Source organism: Vulpes vulpes, chromosome 14 (assembly GCF_048418805.1).
Source record: "Vulpes vulpes isolate BD-2025 chromosome 14, VulVul3, whole genome shotgun sequence".
Taxonomy (NCBI): Eukaryota; Metazoa; Chordata; class Mammalia; order Carnivora; family Canidae; genus Vulpes; species Vulpes vulpes.
In genome coordinates this window covers 97,310,577-97,331,560 of record NC_132793.1, presented here as the reverse complement: position 1 = coordinate 97,331,560, position 20,984 = coordinate 97,310,577, and the positions used below count along the sequence as shown (strand labels likewise).

The following is a 20,984-nucleotide window of genomic DNA, read 5'->3' as shown; positions in this document are numbered from 1 at the left end:
AGACCTGACCGGTGAGGAAAGAGGCTCACCTTTGGTACACTGCAATATTCTTTGGAATAAAACTGGGTATTTCGTGATTCGCTGGGTCACCAGCAATATGCACTCTGGGATGCCTAGCCTCCTCACGACGGCACTGCTCATCTTCTTCTGCAAAGGACAAAACGGGATTATCAGGAGCTATTCGAGGAGGGCTCTGGCTCAATGAATAGTGACACAGTGCCCCAGACCACGAAAGAGAGTTCCCTGTTTCACACTCATACCTTCACAAAGGCCTGAAACCGCTTATCCTTGGTATGAAGGTCTTTAAAGTAGTTCACAGACTGGTTGTGTTGCCCACAGAACTTGCCGTATGTCTTCTTTAAGCGTTCTGCGTTCTCCCCTGAAAACTGCAGAAAAAAGCAAGCAGAAGTTAAGTTGGAGCTCAGGACGCTGAAATTTTATACAGAATCTATATCAAATTTTGTACAGTTTCCAGTCTATTTGTAAAACCCAAGAGTGCGTTCCCCAAGAGTTCCTCAAAAGATTAAAATGGTGCAGCAGCTTTGGAAAACAGTATTGCAGTTCCTCAGAAAGCTACACAGAGTTATCATGTGACCTGGCAATTCTGCTCCTAGCCATAAAACTTACACAAAACCTTGGATATGAAAGTTCATAGCCACCATATTCACAAGTGCCCCCAAGTGGAAATAAACCAAATGCCCATCCAAGGGTAAATACAATGTGGCAGGAACACAGGATGGACCATTATTCTGCCACAAGAGGAATGAAATACAGATAGATAGTTACAATATTGATGTTGAAAGCATTATTCTAAATGAAAAAGTCAAACGCAAAGGACTGTCTATTGTTTTATCTCATTTACTTAATAAGTCCAGAATAGACAAATCTGCAGAGATAGAAAGTAGACTGGTAGATGCCTAGGGCAGGGGCAGGGTGATAAAGATGTTCTAAAACTGACTGTAATGATGGTCATACAACTCTGTGAATATAGAAACTAGAAACCATTGAACTGTACACTTAAAGTGGGTACCTTCTACGGCATATCAATTTGTTCCGATAAAACTATTTATTTAAAAAAAACAACCATCACAGAAATATCTATGTGCTGTGCACTTAAGTAGTACAAAATGTGTTCTAATTTCTATTTGTTATAAACACAGTAGTGAAACAAGGAGATTCACTAGAAGTTTTCTGGTGAGACAGTCAGTCTTAAAAAGCTCACCTTGATAAATCAAAAAGATATCAGAAGCAGCTATTATTACTCAGTGATCTGCTTATCTTACCTACCTCAGGCCAGCAGTCCTAACAATTCTGTGTGGCCTTTCATCATTTCTAAATGTGTGCAGTCTCAATGGCTCATCTGAAGAGATGTTCACTTTCGGGTAAAACAATAAGTTTCTGCATGTTAAGCATCAATCTCTAATGTATTAAAAATCTCTGAAGGCAACAGAAATTGATCCCTACCAAAAAACTTGAAAGAAAAAAGGTTCAGAGTATCTAGCTTCTCCTTTTCCCCTTTACCAAAGGGAAAGTTAAAGCAAAGATTTTTAGGTGCTCCACTTCCATCATGAAGTAAGTGCTATAAAAGGGTGGTTTTAGAACTGGCACATAGAAGCAACAAATGGACGCCATGACGGTCCAAGATATGAATCCTACCATTAAAGATCTTACTAAAGGAACATGCACAAATACAATGAACTATGGACAATACAAGTCAGGTTAGAAGAGGCACCTGTGCAGGTCTGAGGGTAGAGAGAAAGACGTGGAATCTGTTAGGAGGGGATGTTAGGGCCCTATTTGTGGCAGAGACCTGTGTTACAGCATGAGCCATGCTCTGTGTGCCTTACATCCTACCATGCCTTTGTTCACTTGGGAACAGGAGAAGTGTGAGGCATAGGTCTGAGTTGTGTCTGCCTCTGTGGTTCCAGCTGGTATTTTGATGCCCAGGAAATATTAGAAAAAGGATGAATGAATGCACTAATGAATTAATGAGGTGAGGAGTACAGGCTGAAGAACGTAAGGAAAAGACAACACTTTATCAATTCTTAGGCAGATATTCTACCAATGAAGCTTCTGCTTATATGAAGCGGCAGAGATCTGCTGGGGAAGAAATAGTTGGGGGTGATGCCGTGCTCCTCTGCCTGTTAAGGTTCAACTAACAACACTTTTTTCAAAATAACTTCTGGCCCAACTGTTTTTGGAGTAGGATTGAAACCATGCCACCTCTTGATGAAAACATCAGCAAGATCTATTTTATGGAACTATTTTACAGTTTCTTGTTCAATTTTCTAATCCCACGTGGTTTTCAGATAAAGGAGTTCCTTTTGATTTAAGGCATAAGGAGGAAGTTGAAATTCCAAAAGACTGCTTTTAACTTCTTAAACTACACTGTTTCTGATGATAGTCTGGATGCTGAAAAAGGAAAATGGGACTTTTACTGAATATCTACCATATATGCTAGTTATTTTATGTATATATTCTTTTTAGTTTTAAAAAAATGACATTAGGAAAGAAAATCTGCCCTCATTTACAGAAAAGGAAATTGAGGCTCACAGAGATTTGAAAACTTGCCTATGCTCACAAAGATAACAGGCAGTACAGTCAGGATGTAAATGTGTGGCTGCTGAACCCCAAAGCTTCACTTTCTACCTCATTATGTGGGGGAAGATCCTTTCCATTGCTCACCTGATTTACAAGCACATCTCCCATCCTCTTGATGAGGAAGTTCTTTTCGCTTTTATCCACCAGAGATTCCTTCTTCCGCTCCAGGATCCTCTGAAAGAACTGGCTATGGATACTGATCAGTTCATCCAAACAGGGGAACAGCTTCTCCACCGTCTGTTGCTCAAAGAGCAGTTCTGTCATCATCCCCCGGCTGTACACATCGCTCATGATCTTCAGCGTGCGGATGTGGTGCAATTCTGTCTGCATCAACTCTGAAGCAGGACAAAGCTGGTCAGGATTCTCCTTCAAAGGTCACCTGCTACTAAAAGCCCACTTTAGTCTTAACACTATTTAGAGCCCAATTGAAACTTAAAAACTGGGTCAACAGCTGTCTTTCCCTTAAAGTGTTCCCATTTCATTTCTCTATTTCACATCACCTAATGCTGTTTTCTGACAGCATGCTGGATTCCATCACTCTTTAAATGATGGTTTCCCAAGTGGTCTGTGCTAGATTCAGAGCCTTTCATAATTTCCTACAAATGACTCATGCTTAGTTTCCAATGTAGCTGAGAAATCAAACTGTACAGTCACAAGAGATCTCTTTCTAGGGCTGCTGCATAAACAAGCGCTTACATTCAATAAAATTAAAGGAAACAATTTTATTTTATTATTTTATTTTTTAAAGATTTATTTATTTATTCATTCAGAGAGAGCGAAGAGAGAGGCAGAGACACAGGCAGAGAGAGAAGCAGGCTCCACGTAGGAAGCCGGATGTGGGACTCGATCCCGGGTCTCCAGGATCACACCCCGGGCTGCAGGTGGCGCCAAACCACTGTGCCACCGGGGCTGCCCAAGGAAACAATTTTAAAGAGAAAAGGACAGATAAGATCATGTCTCTAAACCTCAAAGTTTTTAAAGAAAATCTGTGACATGCACCATACTTGAAAATTGGCTTTCTAAGGTCCAATGATTTCCTTGATAAAAGGTGCTGCACAATGCAAATCAAACATCAGCAGAACAAATGGAGGGTCTCACCGTAAATCACTTCTTGCCGTTTGACCACATCTTTCTTTTGCTGTTTGAGAAACTTGCTATCCACTACTCGACTCCAGGACTCTGCTTCTAGTTGTTTGGATTCCATCTCGAAGTCCCCCATTAGCTGTCCTTCATTCATGTCTGTACCTACTCCTCAAAACAGCAAAAGATCAGTATCAGAATCTGGGGTCTGTGAGCTCTAGGAAGCTTACACTGCACTTTCCTCAGGTGATAATTTCCCAAGACACACACAGTGCATTAACACAGGGAATATTCATAGAATGCATATTCTAGGATTAGAAAAGAATCATTTCCTGTCTGGGAGTGACACACTGCATGTGCACGACTGGGTTAGAGTGATAAATATCACGTAAATCAAATGTGACTGACATACAGGATTCCTATGTGAATAAGGAATTGTAAAGTACCTGGTAACTTTACTTAAGAGGCAGGCTTATGACGTGCCCAGAGCTATAACTGACCACATATGAAAAGTCTAAGGGAAGAAAAAGTGTTTGTACTAGAGAAGGACTACATTAAAGTCAATGACATCCTTCAATGGACAACTATCTAACAACTGGGTAAGTTTGATTACCAACTGATTATAGAGCATTTTGATGATTAAGAGACAAGTTAGAGAATCTTCACAGGAGTAAGGAAGAGGCAGGTACTATTATTATTCCATTTACACTTATATTCAGTGAACAGCACCCAGTCTCCACAGATGCGTAAGACACAGGCCATAATTTCCTCTTACCCTCATCAGTAAGTGATTCTGTTGACTCATTGACCTTGCTGATTTTATTTAGGGAGTCTGTTGAATGAGACAGGAATTTCCAGGTATTCGATATGTTCTCATCATTGCCAACTCTGGGGAAGAAAAGAAGCACATACTGTCAACCACATTTTTTAATAACCCATTGTCTGCATTCTCAAAACGAGTACCAGAAAATCTCTAAAATGACAGCCGGCTATAAGCACCACAGTGATGGAAGACAAATTACTTATGTCAGGTCCTTGGCAACATGCAACACGAGCTATTCAGGAAGGTCAGAAACATCTAAGATCACTGAAAACTTGAACCTCTTGAGCCTTCAGTTATGGTGTATGTGTTTTTCTTTTTTATGATAAGTAACAAGAATAATGCTCTTCCCTTAAACTCTGTACACATTACATAAGAAATTTCTCCATTTGAAACTCACTGTGTAACTGCTAACTTTTACTACTTGTTCCTAAATAACTGCAGCCTAAGCACTTTTAATAAACTGTATTCCTTGGACTTTCTCACACCCAACCCACCAGCTGGCACAGCAGGCCCCCAGTAAATGTTTTTGGTAGGACACAAAAGCAAGCCAGAGTCATTTAAAAGTTTACATTTTATTTAAAGATTGGTTTTTAAAAGTCATAACGCAAACAAGTTTTGAAACCCTAACAACTCTGAAAGGAGGCCTTTGAACAATGACAGTACAAAGACAAAATAAAAATACCAGAAACATTTTTTTAACAAGAAAACAATAGTCAGCACAGAGGTTAGGAGATGAAGACAAAAGAAGATCTGCACCCTTTAGTTAAGAATTTTGCTCCAGCCGAGGTTAAGAGAGATGCAAGAGATGTTCTGAGTCCTACATTTGAGGTGACTTCTTTACTTGATGGGAAGGCAGGAGTCTTATGACCCAAAACAGGCAGCAACATCATAATTAGCCTTGTGCCAGCCCTGTGACAGCTGAGGCCTCAACAGTCCGGGGCCAGAGCAACTTTTGCAAAGACCACAAAAGGAACTTAGTGCAAATGAGTGAGTGCAGACCAAGAAGTCCTAACTGGCCCATTATTCACTATCATGAAATGGACTTAAGAGTCAAGATGCAAGCCCAGAGAAGAGATTCAAAAAGCAGCGGAGACACTAAGTTCACATGACCAACAGAAAAGTGTAATATCTGAAAATACAAGTGGTTACAAACAAAAACCCCGTGCCCCTCCCCCCCCAATTTTCACTGATTTTGATCTAAAAACTGTCCCTTTATAACTCAGGTTCCTTAAAAGTGAGGATGACCACGCAGGAAGCACAGGACAATGTGCCTGATGATGGTGTTTAAAGGGGATTCCTTGCTAAAAATGGTGGGCATGACAGTGCATCAAAATGCAATCCCCATTCTCCGTATCTGTATCACTTGGCTATACACTAAATCATTATTTTATACCTTTTTTTTTTTCCCTGAGAAGAATCTTTTCCTGAAGTGATATGGTTATTAAACTCCTGTCACCCATATACATGGCCAAACAAGCAAATGAGAAAATGCTCCGCATCACTTGCCAACAGGGAAGCACAAATCAAAACCACAATGAGATACCACCTCACACCCAGTGAAAATGGTGAAAATTAACAAGACAGGAAACAACAAATGTTGGAGAGGATGTGGAGAAAGGGGAACCCTCTTGCACTGTTGGTGGGAATGTGAACTGGTGCAGCCACTCTGGAAAACTGTGTGGAGGTTCCTCATCGAGTTAAAAATAGAACTGCCCTATGACCCAGCAATTGTACTGCTGGGGATTTACCCCAAAGATACAGATGCAGTGAAATGGCAGGACACCTGCACCCCGATGTTTATACCAGCAATGTCCACAATAGCCAAACTGTGGAAGGAGCCTTGGTGCCCATCGAAAGATGAATGGATAAAGAAAATGTGGTCTATGTATACAATGGAATAGTACTCAGTCATCAGGAAGGACGAATACCCACCATTTGCTTCGACGTGGATGGAACTGGAGGGTATTACGCTGAGTGAAACAAGTCAACTGGAGAAGGACAATCATTATATGGTTTCACTCATACAGGGGACAAAAATAGAGAAAGGGAATAAGGGGAAAGGAAGGAAAATGAGTGGGAAAAATCGTACAGGGTGACAGAACATGAGAGACTCCTAACTCGGGGAAATGAACAAGGGGTAGTGGAAGGGGAGGTGGGGAGGTGGGTGACGGGCACTGAGGGGGGCACTTGGCGAGATGAGTATTGGGTGTTATGCTATATGTTGGCAAATTGAACTTAAATAAAATTTTTAAAAATTAAAAGAAAAAATAAACTCCTGTCACCTAGATGTCAACTGTGCTGTATCTATGAATCCCCACTTACCCAGCAATGTTCTGTATGGAGACACTTTTGGAGAGTGAGATACTCTGTTGGGACCGTCTATTGGCAAACATGGGAATGGCAGTGGCTTCATCTGCCAGGAGGACTGCAGACCGAGGACGCTCCTTGGGCTGTGAAGCTATAAAGGAAGAGAGGACATCAAATGAGTGGTGTATCCAAGCTCATGAGTAGTGACTCATCTGACAAGTGTCAAACAGAAGCAAATTTTTTTAAAGCAGATTTGCCCTGGGAATGTAAGTGGATACAAACACTCTATGGAGGACAATCTGGCAATATCTATTGAAACTGCCTAGATCCTTTGATCCAGTAATCTAATTTTAAGATGTATTTATTCTACCCCCCCCCCTTTTAAAAAATGTAATCTCTACTCCCAACGTGGGGCCTGAACTCACGACCCCAAGATCAAGAGTGAGCCAGTCTGGCACCCTGGATATATTTATTCTATGAGATACACTTGTAATGCTTGAAAGGACGTATGTCCAAAGTTATTCAGTGAAATGCTGTTGGTAAAAGCAAAATACCAGCAAGGAAACAAATGAATATCAAAAGATCAATTCACAAACTATGGTACATCATACACTAAAATACTATGTAGCTTTAAAAAAAATGAAGACACTCTCCACGAATTGATACAGCTCCAAGATAATACTGTAATGGGGAAAAAAGACAAGGCCCAGGACAAACTTTTTAGACTTTCATGTTTAAAAAAAGAAAAATAAGCCAAATTAGGATTTGCTTTATTTAATAAAGAAACTTGGAGAAGATAAATATATTGGGGAATGAGGATAAAGAATCATGGGTAGTAATATATTTAAACAAAGAAAATAATTCAAAGTAAAATAAAATGAAATTGAAAGAATCTTAAGGATAAAAAGAACCACAAGATGAGAGAGGCCAGTGCCTACCCGGCCATATAGGAGGTGCCTGTAAGATATGCAAACTCCCAATCCTTCGGGCCCTTGGGAGTGGGACCTGGGAGTCCACACATTTTACCAGCTCCCCAAGGGATTCTTCTGTATGTTGCCTGAGAACAAAGATTTTGACCAATTTCTTTAATTCAAGCTGAGGAAAATATAACACTCCATTTAATGTCACATAGTGAAGCTGTTCTCATACTGTGTGGTTCTCTGAACATGACCAGAGAGGAAGCTGGAGCTCTAATTTTATGCTCAAGTGGTCACACTGGCATTCGGGCAACAAATTATTTTTCCTTGGTAACTGAGCTCATGCCCCAGACACGAGCTGTATTATCTGTCCCTCCCCGGGAGTCTCAAGAGCTGGAGGAAATAAGACTAGGGCAGCTGTTATAACTTTATGATATTGCAGGATGTTTCTGACTTAATAAAAATTAATAAAACCATTAATTTCCAATTCAAATTCTATTTAGAAGAAGGTGATACAATAAAACACCAGAAACACACTATACTACCGCATAACCAGATCCTTCCTGCAGGAAGCACACACGGAGCAGGAGACATGGGCCCTGCCCCAACAGGGAGTAAGAGCAGCCAGCAGAGAAGGGAACATGCTCGAGGGTCTAAGGGCCTGGGGCACACCCTCGGTATTTTAGGAGGGAGGTCAGTGAGTGGATAAAACCTAAGGAAGAGATACTGGTTACTGAAGAATGGAGGATGTGGGTAGGTCAAAGGGAAAAGAGGACATTCTGACAAGGAGAACGATGTCAATGAAGGCAGAAAGGATCATGTGGTATGACATTAAGTAGGAGAGGAAAAAAGAAAGACAGAAAGATGTATATAAAGAATCAGTAGAAAAGGCTAGGGAAACAGAATGAAGTCATGCTATGCAGAACCCTAAAAGTGATAAAGAACAACTCTATTTTTTTTTAATTTTTAAAGTAATCTCCACCCTTAACATGGATCTCGAACTCACAACCCCAAGATCAAGAGTTGACTGAGGCACTCAGGTACCCCCAAGAACAACTTTGTTTGTAAAGGACAGAATCAGGCAGTCAATGTACAGCCTTCCCTTGTTTGAAACCAATCCCTATTCCACTCAGGGAACTGATGTAATATCACTGAGCCTCAGTTTCCCTATTTGTGGGGATGATGACAATAGCTAAAGCTAACACTAAAGGAGGCCTATTGGGTTCTTTATAGGTGTGATCTCATTTAAACCTGATGACCACCCACTGAAACTTTTACCCTCTGTTTACAGAGGAGGAAAATGAAGTATGGAGTGCGGATATAGTAAATACCCAAGGTTACACTGAGTGGCAGTGCTGGGACTCAAACTCATAAGACTTGAATCTACAACCTGTACTCTTAACCACCATACTGCGTCAGCGGGGGTAGAACGGTAAGAATATTTGTGGGGGTCAGAGGTAACACGTGTAACCTGACAACTTGACATATAATAGGTATTTTTTTAAAAGGTTTTTTTTTTTTTTAATTTTTATTTATTCATGATAGTCACACACACACAGAGAGAGAGAGAGGCAGAGACACAGGCAGAGGGAGAAGCAGGCTCCATGCACCGGGAGCCCGATGTGGGACTCGATCCCGGGTCTCCAGGACCATGCCCTGGGCCAAATGCAGGCGCTAAACCGCTGAGCCACCCAGGGATCCCCCTTAAAGGTATCATTTCATCTGATGTGAAAGAAAATAGATTTCTGAAACAAAGGACAATGTCCCAGAAAAAATGTTTAAGGAAGATCAGACTGGTAAAAGGTTTTGGAATGGGTTGGATCACCAATTAAAGTGGGTGTGGGCCTGGTGAAACTTCTCTTATAGGCATCTACCTGCAGCGATTGACAGTAAACAAACTTAATCTACCTAAACAGAATCCACATGCTTCTGGAAGAACTCAGAGCAATGAGGTGTGGAACAGTGGTTCTCATGCTTGAGTCTGCATCAGACTTACCTGGGTGATCAATTCAAACATAGATCATGGGCTCTACCTCTGAATTTCTGATTTAGGTCTCAATAGGGTCCACGAATGCACACTTATTATTGATCCAGGAAATACACTTTGAAAAACACTGCCTTAGGGTAAGTCCCACAGGGGTTCCCATAGAGCCAATTAAGAAGACACTCAGTACTGCATTATTTATGGTAGTAGTTGGAAATGACTTAGATATCCATCTTTGGGGGAACTGATAATTAAATTGTGGAACAGATTTATGAGAGAATACCATGCAGCAGTCTGAAACAACAGCTTATCCATAAAAACATGCATAGATCTGAAAATGACAGACTGAGAAAAAAGCAGAATGAATAAGCCTAAGTCCTATCTAATATAAATGCAACACACAAAACAGGAATCCCTGGGTGGCGCAGCGGTTTGGCGCCTGCCTTTGGCCCGGGGCGCGATCCTGGAGACCCGGGATCGAATCCCACGTCGGGCTCTCTGCATGGAGCCTGCTTCTCCCTCTGTCTGTGTCTCTGCCTCTCTGTCTCTCTCTCTCTCTGTGACTATCATGAATAAATAAATAAAATCTTTAAAAAAAATATTAACACACACATACACACAAAACAGTAAGAGGTATTTTCAGCGATGGATGTGTAAAGAGAACCGATCAGAAAGATACATGTTAACTAACCACAGGGGGCGCTACAGAGGGAGGTGATAATGCAAAGAGGAGGTAACACCAAAGTGGAGCCTTGCACTGGTGAGGACAGGACAGTACTCTGTGATTGACTCGATTCTGTGTACCACCTGAAGGCCCTGGAGGAAGAAAGAGAACTACTTACTTCACTTCACAGTTTATAAACTAAGAAGTTTGATCAGCAAGATCTCTTTTTCCCTTGTATAACTGTAGGCGTTAAAAACATGCATAATTGTCAACTCATGGAAGAGAACTTGGAGATGCATGAAATTTCACCTGCTGAACCACATGGAAATAGGGCTGCCTCTCAAGTGAATACACACACTATTCTAGAAGCCTTCCAAGGGCATGTGATGGTAAAACATTCGGCTTTTGGACAATAATCTGCAGTCTTCTCTAAATAACCACAAAATAAATACTCAAGTCTTAAGAGTAACAAACAAATATTACAAAAACATTTTTAAGTACTGAACCAGAGAGTCAAAAGAGCTGGCAGAGAGGACGGCTGAGTGACTTACGCTTGCTCCGCATGATGACTGTGGGCAGTGAGGATGTGTCCTGGGCCTGGAGGCTTCCTCTGGGCTGCTGAAGGAGAAAGGAAAATAAATACATGAGGACTGCATCCACAATTTATCTTCTGTCAGGTCTCAAGAAGCCCAGAGCCAGGAGAGAGCAGGGACAGCGCTCCAGCTGGGCTCCTGGCCAATGGTACTCACCATCCCTCCAGTCACCCCCACAGGCTCTCCTCTGAGCCTGCCAAGTGCATGACCCCCAAAATGCTGCTTTCCCCCCTGGAACACCCTGTGCCTCTTCACCTCAGGGCATTCCTCAATTCCAAGACAATGTGAAAACCATCTCCTGGGTAAAGCCACCCATCACCTTCTTTCTTCTCCTCATCCAAGGCAGAGCCTGGTAGTCCCGAGAATCATGCACAGACCTCCACAGTTTCCCCCTTGTTTATGGTCACTGTCTGCCTGCCATCTCTCCCCCCACTAGAATCTCTCCCCCCACTGCCTGCCATCTCTCCCCCCACTTAGTTCCTGAAGAGCAGCCCCTGTGCTTTTTTTCATTTGTTTCTCCAAGTGACTAGCATTAATAAAAGTACTAAACAGTCCTTATGTAAAGTACTAATTTCAGTTGAGACTTTTGTTGTAGAATGTGATAGAAACACTGTGAGAAATTAGAGTGAGCCAATTACTCTGAGATAAATCAGGCTACTTCCAATTTAGAAATGGAACTCCTCTTTCAGGCTGTGTTCTCTTATAAGGGAGATGCTACATCCCTATCATTAGTGTTCTACAGAGCTTAGTACATTCCTAGTAGCTCTAAGTCTCGTCAGATCACAAACTCAGTGCCCATGGGGTTAGGCAGGCAATAAGTGAAGGAGGCAAGGCCGGGGGTGGGGGGAACCTACACATCCTGTTGAGGAAGCAGCAGCCTCTCAGCCCCCGTGGATTACCACTTTCTATCCATCTGCCCAACATTCAGGGACCTAGACAACCAGACTCCGTGCTGGATGCCTCAGATCTATCAACGGATCAAACATTCCTGACTTGAGACTGCTTGGCAAGTTTGGTGCTTACATTCTAGTGGGGGGAAGGTACAGATTACACAAAATAAATGTAGTAAGTAGATACAAGCTGTTAAATAGAGACTCTGAGAAGGTGAGAAGTACTATGGAGAGTAGGAAAAAAGAGCAAGGTGAAAACGGAGACTGCTGGGTAAGAGGAAATAACCAGGGTTGTGAGATCTTCCAATTTTCCTTTTTTGAGGTCATCCAATTTTTAAAGGAGAAATTAGAATCTAAATTGATATGAAATGTGATTTCTTCAAATAACTGCATCAACAACAACAAATACTTCCAGAGCCAAACAAAATTTATATCCCCAGCCTGATAAAATCTGGGGTACAGAAGTGTATCGTTTTTATGTTCATTTAGACTTGTAGCAACTGCATCATCTGGGAACTGACTAGAAATGCAAATTCCCGGGCCCCACCCCAGGATGTGCAACCCGGGAAGAGGGATGCAGTAAGTGGTCTCTTGCAAAAGTCTCTGAGGGGACTCTAATGCACATTCATCCAGGTGTGAGGCCACTGCATTACGTAATGTTTGCTTACTGCTAAAGTGCACAGCATACTAAGTATCATGTAGATGGAGCTGGAGTGTTTTCCTGACAAGGACAGAAGGACATTTATTTATGGGTGACTACAACACTGAAAACCACGGAGGCTATTTAGAAGGTAGGCCCCCAAACCCTCTCTCTTTAGGGCCACTTGATAAGTGGTGCCCATTATTACACAGCATGCACCTCCCGGGCAGATACCTCCACTCACTTCCTGTTCTTGTGTCACGTGACCAGAGACAAGTGCTCTGTGACCCATGGACAAAAGTGCTGCCGGGCAGGCCGTGTCAAACTCTCACACTCCTCAGCAGGTCAGAGCCCCTGAATGCCACCTGCTGCCCTCAGGGTGGCCCCAGGGGAGCCGGGTGTGTGAACAGCAGAGCAGGCCTGCACACACAGTTATGAACAAAACCACTTTAACAACGACACAGGGACATTAGAAACTCAGAGATGTGTATTTAACACGGAATTCTGAAAGCATTTTCTTTTCCAAAAGCCTCAGATACCCAAGTGTGTTAAGAAACTCGGTGGCCTTAGAGAAATATTGTTTGTTTTGGTCTCAATGATCACAATAAACAAAAACCCCAACCAGGACTCTCCCCATTCCGAGTAATGTCTTACCTTCATTTTGACCTTTGCACAGGAGGCCAGGCTTTCTCTACAGCCTTTGTGGACAAAAGCACTGCAACCTGAAAAACAAGCAAAGCCCCAGGTGACTTGGGCCAAGCAAACAGATCTTAGACTCTGACTTCCCAAGTGAAGTCACTTGCATATCACAATGCGGCTCTAACTGGAATTACACACTGCAGTCCCCTTCCAGAAAGCAGGCATGTGATGTCATGGGGAGGAGGAGAAATGAGAGCAGATGTGATTTCTGATTAACGGAAACTAGAAGTCTGGAGCTTCTCAGGCAGGAAGCTGAGAGGCAACGACGCAAAACGACAAGAGAAGTGCCTGCTGTCAACAAGTGAAATGAGAGTCATAGACAAATCCATGAACAGAGAGCCCCTGACCAGGACCTGGGAAGTACGTATGCTTTTGCCAGAGGCAGAGTGTGAACCTCAGAGTCTACCTGTCTATGTCCTTCTGTTTGGGATCTTATCCACTCTGAGCTTTCTGCAACCCAGCTAGAGTCAGGAGACAAAAGAAAGGTCATCAGAACTACCCCAGGCACACCTTGGAATCTGGACTCAAGATAAAGTGGGAGACTTCCGGAAAGATGGAGGGGAGACCACTTCTGTCAAGGACACGAACCTCAACCCTTACTTCTTCTCCCTTGGCTCCACAGCCACTGATGTAAAAACTCAGCCCTCTCTGTGCCTCAGAATGGTCGCTGTCAGCTCTTACTGCTGCTATGAAGTCGTAAGATATAACTGTGCCAGGAGGCCAGAGGGGAAGCAGAAACAAAAGATCTGTGGGGACACCCGGTGACAAAAGCGTTTCCAGGGGAAGGCTCCCTGAAAAAAATCAACCCAACACCACAGGTCCTGACAGCCTCAACTCACTCACTGTGGGCCAAGACACTCTCTTAGCTCACACGTATGGATGTGGGAAGAGGGGAGTGATGATGGGGAGGATAGGACACTAGAATAGAGACTGCCAGAACCCCAGGCCCCAGGGGCCTCTCCCCACAGGCCCTTCCTCAACAGTTGCTCCCATGATGTCTCCTTGGTTCACGGATCTCTTTGGTAATACCACCTGTCACACCATACTGTGATGGTCTTACGTTTTTTTCCTCCATGGAGTGCTCTTCTAAGGCAGGGACCCTTCATCTATTGCTCAATCTTTAAGTCTTTCTACCACAGTGCCTAGCTCATGGCTCCTATTCACATGTCTAGTTTAGACCCTGCTAGGTCTTTTTTATCCAAAAGGCAAATGCCCTGATACTACATTGATTATAGAATGTGAAACACCAACTGGCTCTGCGAGTTAGTGTGACCCATGCAAGTCTGTCCTTACCCCAGTTTCCCCATCTAGTAAATGAGAGGAGGGTCTACACTTTCCCCCAAGTTCCTTCAGCCTATGATTCCCTAAGACTCTTTATGTTACATCTCTTGAAAAAAGGGTTAATTTTTCAAAGTGAGTCCCACTGGATTGTCCCACAAGGTTCATGCAGCTGAAGATTTCAACTTCTGTGTCATCTGAATTATCAGTAGGGTAGCCCCAGCCACCTAGTATGTTACATTCAGGGAAGGGCCTCACCTGGAGAGTCTTGACAGAGGCCACCACTACCCAGAGGCTATCACGATATCAGGATATCAGGCTATCACAAAAGCTATCTGCTTTTGTCAACAGGATGGCCCACAAAGCTGGAACTAGTCTGGAGTCCTAGGGGTGGGGTAAGGCTTTATTCTGGGCCTTTTGCTCCTAGGCCTGCCTCTGTCCCCTGTCTAACTAACCTCTTCTAGCTCCACCCCATGTGGCATTCATGGTCTGGCCACCTTTCTGTTAACACACCTGAAGAGTCATCTAAGCTCTTCTACCAATGGCAAAACAAGGTCAGGCACTCCTGGAAAGGGCTCATGGTGGCATCAACAAGAAGAAATACTGGAAGGTTTTTTTTTTTTTTTTGTGGACAAAAAAAAAGCTGAGAGGCAACGAAGAATGAAGAAGGTCTTGCCCCCCCCACTGCATTCTTCTCCAGAAACAGACTGCAAGTTAGTGATTTGGATGCCATGCTTCTTATAATTTCTACCGTCTGTGGTCATCTCCATGAAAGTGGTGAAGCTACTCTAGAGGTCAGCAGTGAGACAGAGCTTATGTACTACTCAACAGGAATGCCGGGATTTCTCAGCAATGTCCCTTTCTGGGCATAAGGAGGCCTCTGCAGAAAGAGACCCCTGGGGAGTGACTCATTCTAATCAGCAAAAGTAAACACTATGAGGATGTTTCTCTTAAGAACCGGAAACCACTGGCCGTCATTAATTTGTCCAGTTCTCTGTGACTTGAAAATACAGATCAATTTTGATAAAGAAAAAAAATTTGATAAAGAAGTCATTGTTTTATTACTGAGAGAAAAAGTAGAACCACAAATAGAAATCCATGTAACTCCTGAGATACCGATGTGGCTATGCCCCTCTTCACATCATGCAATGTAACTCCTGTTCCAGGATCTAGGCCCCTGTGAAGCTTGGCCGAAAACTTCATGCAGTTTAGGAAAGGCCAAAGAACCAATAGGTGGGCTAGACCATATGTCTTTATTGATTTGTATTTAAAAATTGTTTTTGCTACTCATTTCCCAGAAACTCTTCAATGGCTCCCCATCATCTTTAGGATAAAGCTCAAATTTCTTCCTTGGCTTGATATGGCCTGCCTGTGAGCCCTGAACAAAGTCTTTTGTGCTTGTGTCCCTTCTCCTGACTGGGTCAGTGCGACTCAGCTCTATGCAGTCCTCTCTGACTCACCCAAGGAAGAAAAGATCCCCCCACCTCTGTACTTCTGCCATTCCCTGCTTGCCTCCATTATGATACTGTACTTTACTGGTTGTACTGTCACACTGGATAGAAAACTCCTTGAGCGAGTCTCACTTTGTATTTTACAATTTTTAGATCTCTATCCCTAGTTCCTGGCCCACAGTAAGCACTAGATGTCTAAAGAGGGGACAGAGGTGGGTGGGTGAGCTCCATGCTGGACCTACAGCAAAAGCACACAACATAGTTGTGGAGACAAATTCCTACAGTCATTTTCCAGTGAGACAGGAGCATTCTCCCATCTGCACACTATCCTTACTCGCCACACAGATGCCGGGAAGTATGGAGCCGCCCTGTTCCAAGGGCCTAGCTGACTCATCATCTCTTCCATACATACACTTCAGAGCTCCCCTCGCCATCTTTCCTCTTTCACGAATCCCTGCTCAGCTGAAATGTTTCAAATACCTGTTCTTTAATCCTATTCCTCTTTCTTCCCTCTTAGAGTCTTGCTTAGGAGAACCTCTCGTTTGCTCCCTTCTACTTAAACAAAATACGCTTTACAATATAGGAGATAAGCATATGAGGAAACTAACAAATCCATATCAAGGACAAGGAAAACCACACACTTTGAAATGAAATTAAATGTACTGCCACACACAATAACTGCATCTTGAAAGTGTTAAAGATTTTTCATAAAAGACAAAAAGCAATAGAAAAGTTGTACAGAACATGAACAGGCCATTCACGACACAAAACAGTGCTTGATCTCTCTAGAAATCAAGGAAATGCAAACTGAAACAGAGAAATACCATTTTGTGTCCAAATGAATTGGATAAAAGTCTGCCAATTCTAGATACTGGTGAAGAAATGGCAGTGTAGGAACTCTCAGCATCTGCCGAGGGTCTAGAAAGTTGGTACCTTTTGGCAACATGTGGTTAAGCTGACAATGTGCCCACTTTATGACTTAGCGATTCCCCTGGTGTATATACAAGTACAGGAAGACATACATACATACAGGCACAAAGGGATGTTCCCTGGAGTCCTACTTACAGAAGAAATTGGAAATGACCCAACTGACTTAGTAGTGGGACAGATTTGATATATTCATAAAATGGAATACCATACAAGAGTTAGAAGTCAATCGTCTAGATTAATCAGTTTCAATACTCTGGATCCTCTAGGGATGTGTAGATTTTACAGAATAAGACATACTGTAGGATACCATTTATATAAACTAAAACAAATTAAATGTTACTTACACCGGAAATAAAATTGTAAAATACAGATTATGTATACACTAAATTCATGACAGTGCTTATCCTTGGGGAGAGAGAAAGAGGGCTGGGAAGGGAAATATGGGGGGGGATTAGACTTTAATGGTTTATTTCTTCAAAATTGAAAAATAACCCGAAGCAATATAACCAAATGTTACTACTTTTTCATGTTGACTGGTGAGTACACAGGTGTTGTTACATTATTAATGTGTTGTTACATTATTAATGTAGAGCTTTGAACTAGTATTTTAAAAAACCAAGACCCCAGTATATTGCATTCCAATATCCTCCAAAGTTCCTTGGATTTTCTTATAAACATTTCCTTATCATTTAAAAAAGTCAATCATAGTTGAGATAACTTAAAAAAAAAAACAATTTTCCTTTTTTTTTCTAGTTCACTTTTAGTTTTTTTAAATTTAAATTCAACTAACATACACACTGTATTATTAGTTTCAGAGGTAGAGAGTTCAGTGACACACTCTTATGCCACACCCAGTGCTCATTACATCAAGTGCCCTTCTTAATGTCGACCACCAATTACCCCATCCCCTCACCCACCTCTAGTGACTCTCAATTAAAAGCAATTTTTCAATCAGCTTCTATGGTTTTCTATTCCAGTTACAAAAGTGCATTTTCTTCTCTGCTTCAATGCAAATCAATACTGTTTTTCATCATCTATGGGCACCAGGAAGTGGGATTTCCCACTAATTCTGATCTACAAGAGACAGCTTAACCACAAGAGTTAGCACACTGGGACATGACCTGTCTCCAGAGAACATTCTGCCTATGCCTTTCTCCCCAATCCGTTCTATCACCCGACAGAATTAAGCAAAGGCGATTTTGAAAGAGGTGGTGTAATCACTTTTCACAGACTTCAGTAATATTCAAGTTCTCAGGCCAGTGTTGGAGGTTTAAAAGACAACTCCAACTGATGAATCATACACGCAGATATAACACTAAAATGTACTTCTAGGAAACACCTCTTCATATACATTCCCTTTTTAGCAGAGACAGGCCCCCAAAACCTCTAACCCAGCTAAAATTGTAATGTGCTGATGGGATCATAAGTCTTGGTGATAAATAATTCTCATGGATATCTGCCTAATATACTCAAATACCTACTTGAAAAACAGTCAACTTGTTACCAAGTTGTCCTGGACTTGGTTGGCAGTCACAGTTTTAGTGGTGTGTGTGTGTGTGTGTGTGTGGGTGCTTTAGAAACTCTGGCCCCTCTGACATCAGCCAAAGTCACATTAAAACTTTATTCTTGGTTTTGGAACACAGATAACTACCAAGAACAGAAGAACCAAAGACAAATCCAATATATTGTCAGGCGCTCTGTCATAAATCATACCATGTTGTTAGGGAGATCAAAGAACTATTTGGCCTTTAATTATTTATTTATTTAAAAGAACAAGATTTCCTTATAGCAGTAAGCAATATACTTTCATTTTTCAAAGCTATTCAAAAAAGTCTCAGCACAGTGGTTTATGAGAACAGAGCCGACTCTTAATTAGATTTCCCGAACTTAAATGCAAAAAGCCCAGCCTTCAACAACTTCTTTTTTTCTACTACAAGGAGGCAAGAGACAAAAAAATGTGAAGGAAAACTCACGTAACTGGGAAATATCATCCATCTGTTTTGTTTTTTTTTTTAACCTCTGCCACCAACTGCCACAGATCTGTAGTGAACTGTTGTTATATGTGACACGTTGTTTCTCTTTCAGCAGAAAAAAAAGCAGCCAGTTTAAAAAAAAAAAATCCCCTTTACCAAAGGGTAAGAGGACTGGCCCTGCTGAATGGAGCTGGAAACAAAGAATGGCAGGGGTACAAGGACTGCCACAAATGGAAGTATTCACCTGTCTGAGCTGCGTTCTGAAGTGAGGGACCTTCCCGCCCTATGTCACTGATCATCCTTAGGGAAAATGCCAGAACTCCTGCCTCACAGATGCATGTCTGAGCAGTAAAACTGATGTAGGGAAAATTCTCTGATCCTTCTCAAGAACAGGCTGAAGGGTTCCCTTTAAGGACAGAAGGGTGCAACTGCTTCCTATCATTTCAACCCTAAGCCAGGAAACTAAAACTAAAACGAACGACAGTGGAAACAATAACAACAAACCATTTCAGTATGAGTTTAGAAATACATGGTCCACAATTCTTTCTACAACTTTTTTTGTTTAAAATCTCCAGGGAGTATGAAACATCGTGGTCTGGACTGATAGAGCTTATTAGCTACAAGGCACGTAAAATGTTCTTTGTAGCTGGTGTAATAACCACAGAGCTGATGTGCCGAACAAGAGGAAAGCCACAGACAAGAGCCTCATCATCTTAGCCAAAGGGCTCATGAACAGCATTTCTCATAAGAACACTGGTAAACAGAATGCAACAAAAGTGCTCTGCTTGAGTAAGAACCAATTCACTGATCAGGCTGTTCTTTTACCTTCCTTTTCCTTAAACGACAAATTTCTTGTTTTTAATCAATTATGTGTATTTTACTCTTTCATGTAAGTAATGAACTCCACCTGCCAGAAACAACAGAGCTGCCTTCCCAGATAAAATCCAAAGCAAACTCTGACCATCATGCACTTTCTAAACACTGGTTCCTACTTAGAGTGCAGCTGATCTACTTGTTTATTTTTTTAATCAAGAGAAACAACCTATCACAAAAGTACTTAGAAGCTGCTAACACAACAGAAAATAAATCAATAATAACCTCAAGATCATCTTACATCTGTTTAAAGCAAACAAAACAGAACCACTGACAAGATCCAAAACCCAAACATAATGAATTCCTTAATCTGAAGGACTCCACCACTCATTCCAAAGATCAAATTATTTGTGGCAGCTGGAAAGAACAGCTGATATTTCAAGGGCTTTACATATAGCCTAAGAAGAAAGAATTGGAAAAGACACTCTTTCCTTTCCCCATTAAAGTGACCTAATACTAAAACAAGAGTCGAATAATGGCTCTTACTCGAGAAAAAAAGACCTGTCAGGTTTCTCCTAAATTAAATTACTTCAAAGTAGTCCTGGCAGGGGGCTTTAGCCTTGGTTTTCATTGTTTGTTTTCTCTCCCTAACCTCAGTAGACTGCAAAGAGCTATATATGGAGACTGTTTCCAGTGCCTGTGACCAGGACCATTTCCACACAAGTCCACATAAAGGAATCCAAGCTTTCATCCAGAATTAGGACTCACTTCAGACCGGCCCAGGTGTATTCCAGTGGAGTCAAGAGCTGTAGATGCATTTTAAAATATTCTATCCTGTTGAATTGCTTAGTATATGCATGCAGAAGGATATGTTAAAGGGACTAATGACATTTGGAAGACTGGCACCCATCAGTATCAGCCACCATTATCCATCAGTACGACAGGCTATGTGGTTGATCTTCCCATATCACGACTCAAACCTGACTGAGCAGGCACCTGGGTGTAGAGGCTCCAGGAGTCAGCAAGGAAGGTTATGTTAAACCGAAAAGGAAAGCTACCAGGAAGTAAGTGATTAACTGGAGGGATGCTATGTTTCCTGAGACTCCTGGAAAGATCCTGAACATGGGAGAGGATGGAGAAAAGGGAAAAAAAGATTCTGAATCTCCAAATTACTCATATTTTCCACTTCCTGCTAAGATAACAGATGGTGCTTCACACAACATAAACATTCATTGCAGGCCCTGTTCTTCAGGAAGCTGGGGAGAATCAGTCGATTACTTTTGCTCCTTTGGGAAAATGACTACACACTGTTCCTTTGCTTTCAAGCCCTGATTTTTTTTT

At 42.0% G+C, this 20,984-nt stretch overlaps 1 protein-coding gene across 11 annotated transcripts in view; it reads right to left on the bottom strand.

Moving 5' to 3' along the window:
• The window catches only part of AKAP13 (A-kinase anchoring protein 13), a 323,293-nt gene that overhangs the window by 23,313 nt on the left and 278,996 nt on the right, over positions 1–20,984 (bottom strand). For 6 of the 11 annotated variants that reach the window (XM_072737237.1, XM_072737235.1, XM_072737236.1 and 3 more), the window contains 8 exons: positions 13,154–13,221; positions 10,928–10,994; positions 6,827–6,962; positions 4,457–4,569; positions 3,700–3,852; positions 2,686–2,936; positions 261–386; positions 30–147 (listed from right to left, as the gene is read on the bottom strand). In XM_072737237.1, coding sequence (XP_072593338.1) covers positions 30–147; positions 261–386; positions 2,686–2,936; positions 3,700–3,852; positions 4,457–4,569; positions 6,827–6,962; positions 10,928–10,994; positions 13,154–13,221 — 1,032 coding nt within the window. The remainder of the gene's footprint in view (positions 1–29; positions 148–260; positions 387–2,685; positions 2,937–3,699; positions 3,853–4,456; positions 4,570–6,826; positions 6,963–10,927; positions 10,995–13,153; positions 13,222–20,984) is intronic. The other 5 variants (XM_072737238.1, XM_072737242.1, XM_072737240.1 and 2 more) reach the window with 2 other exon arrangements.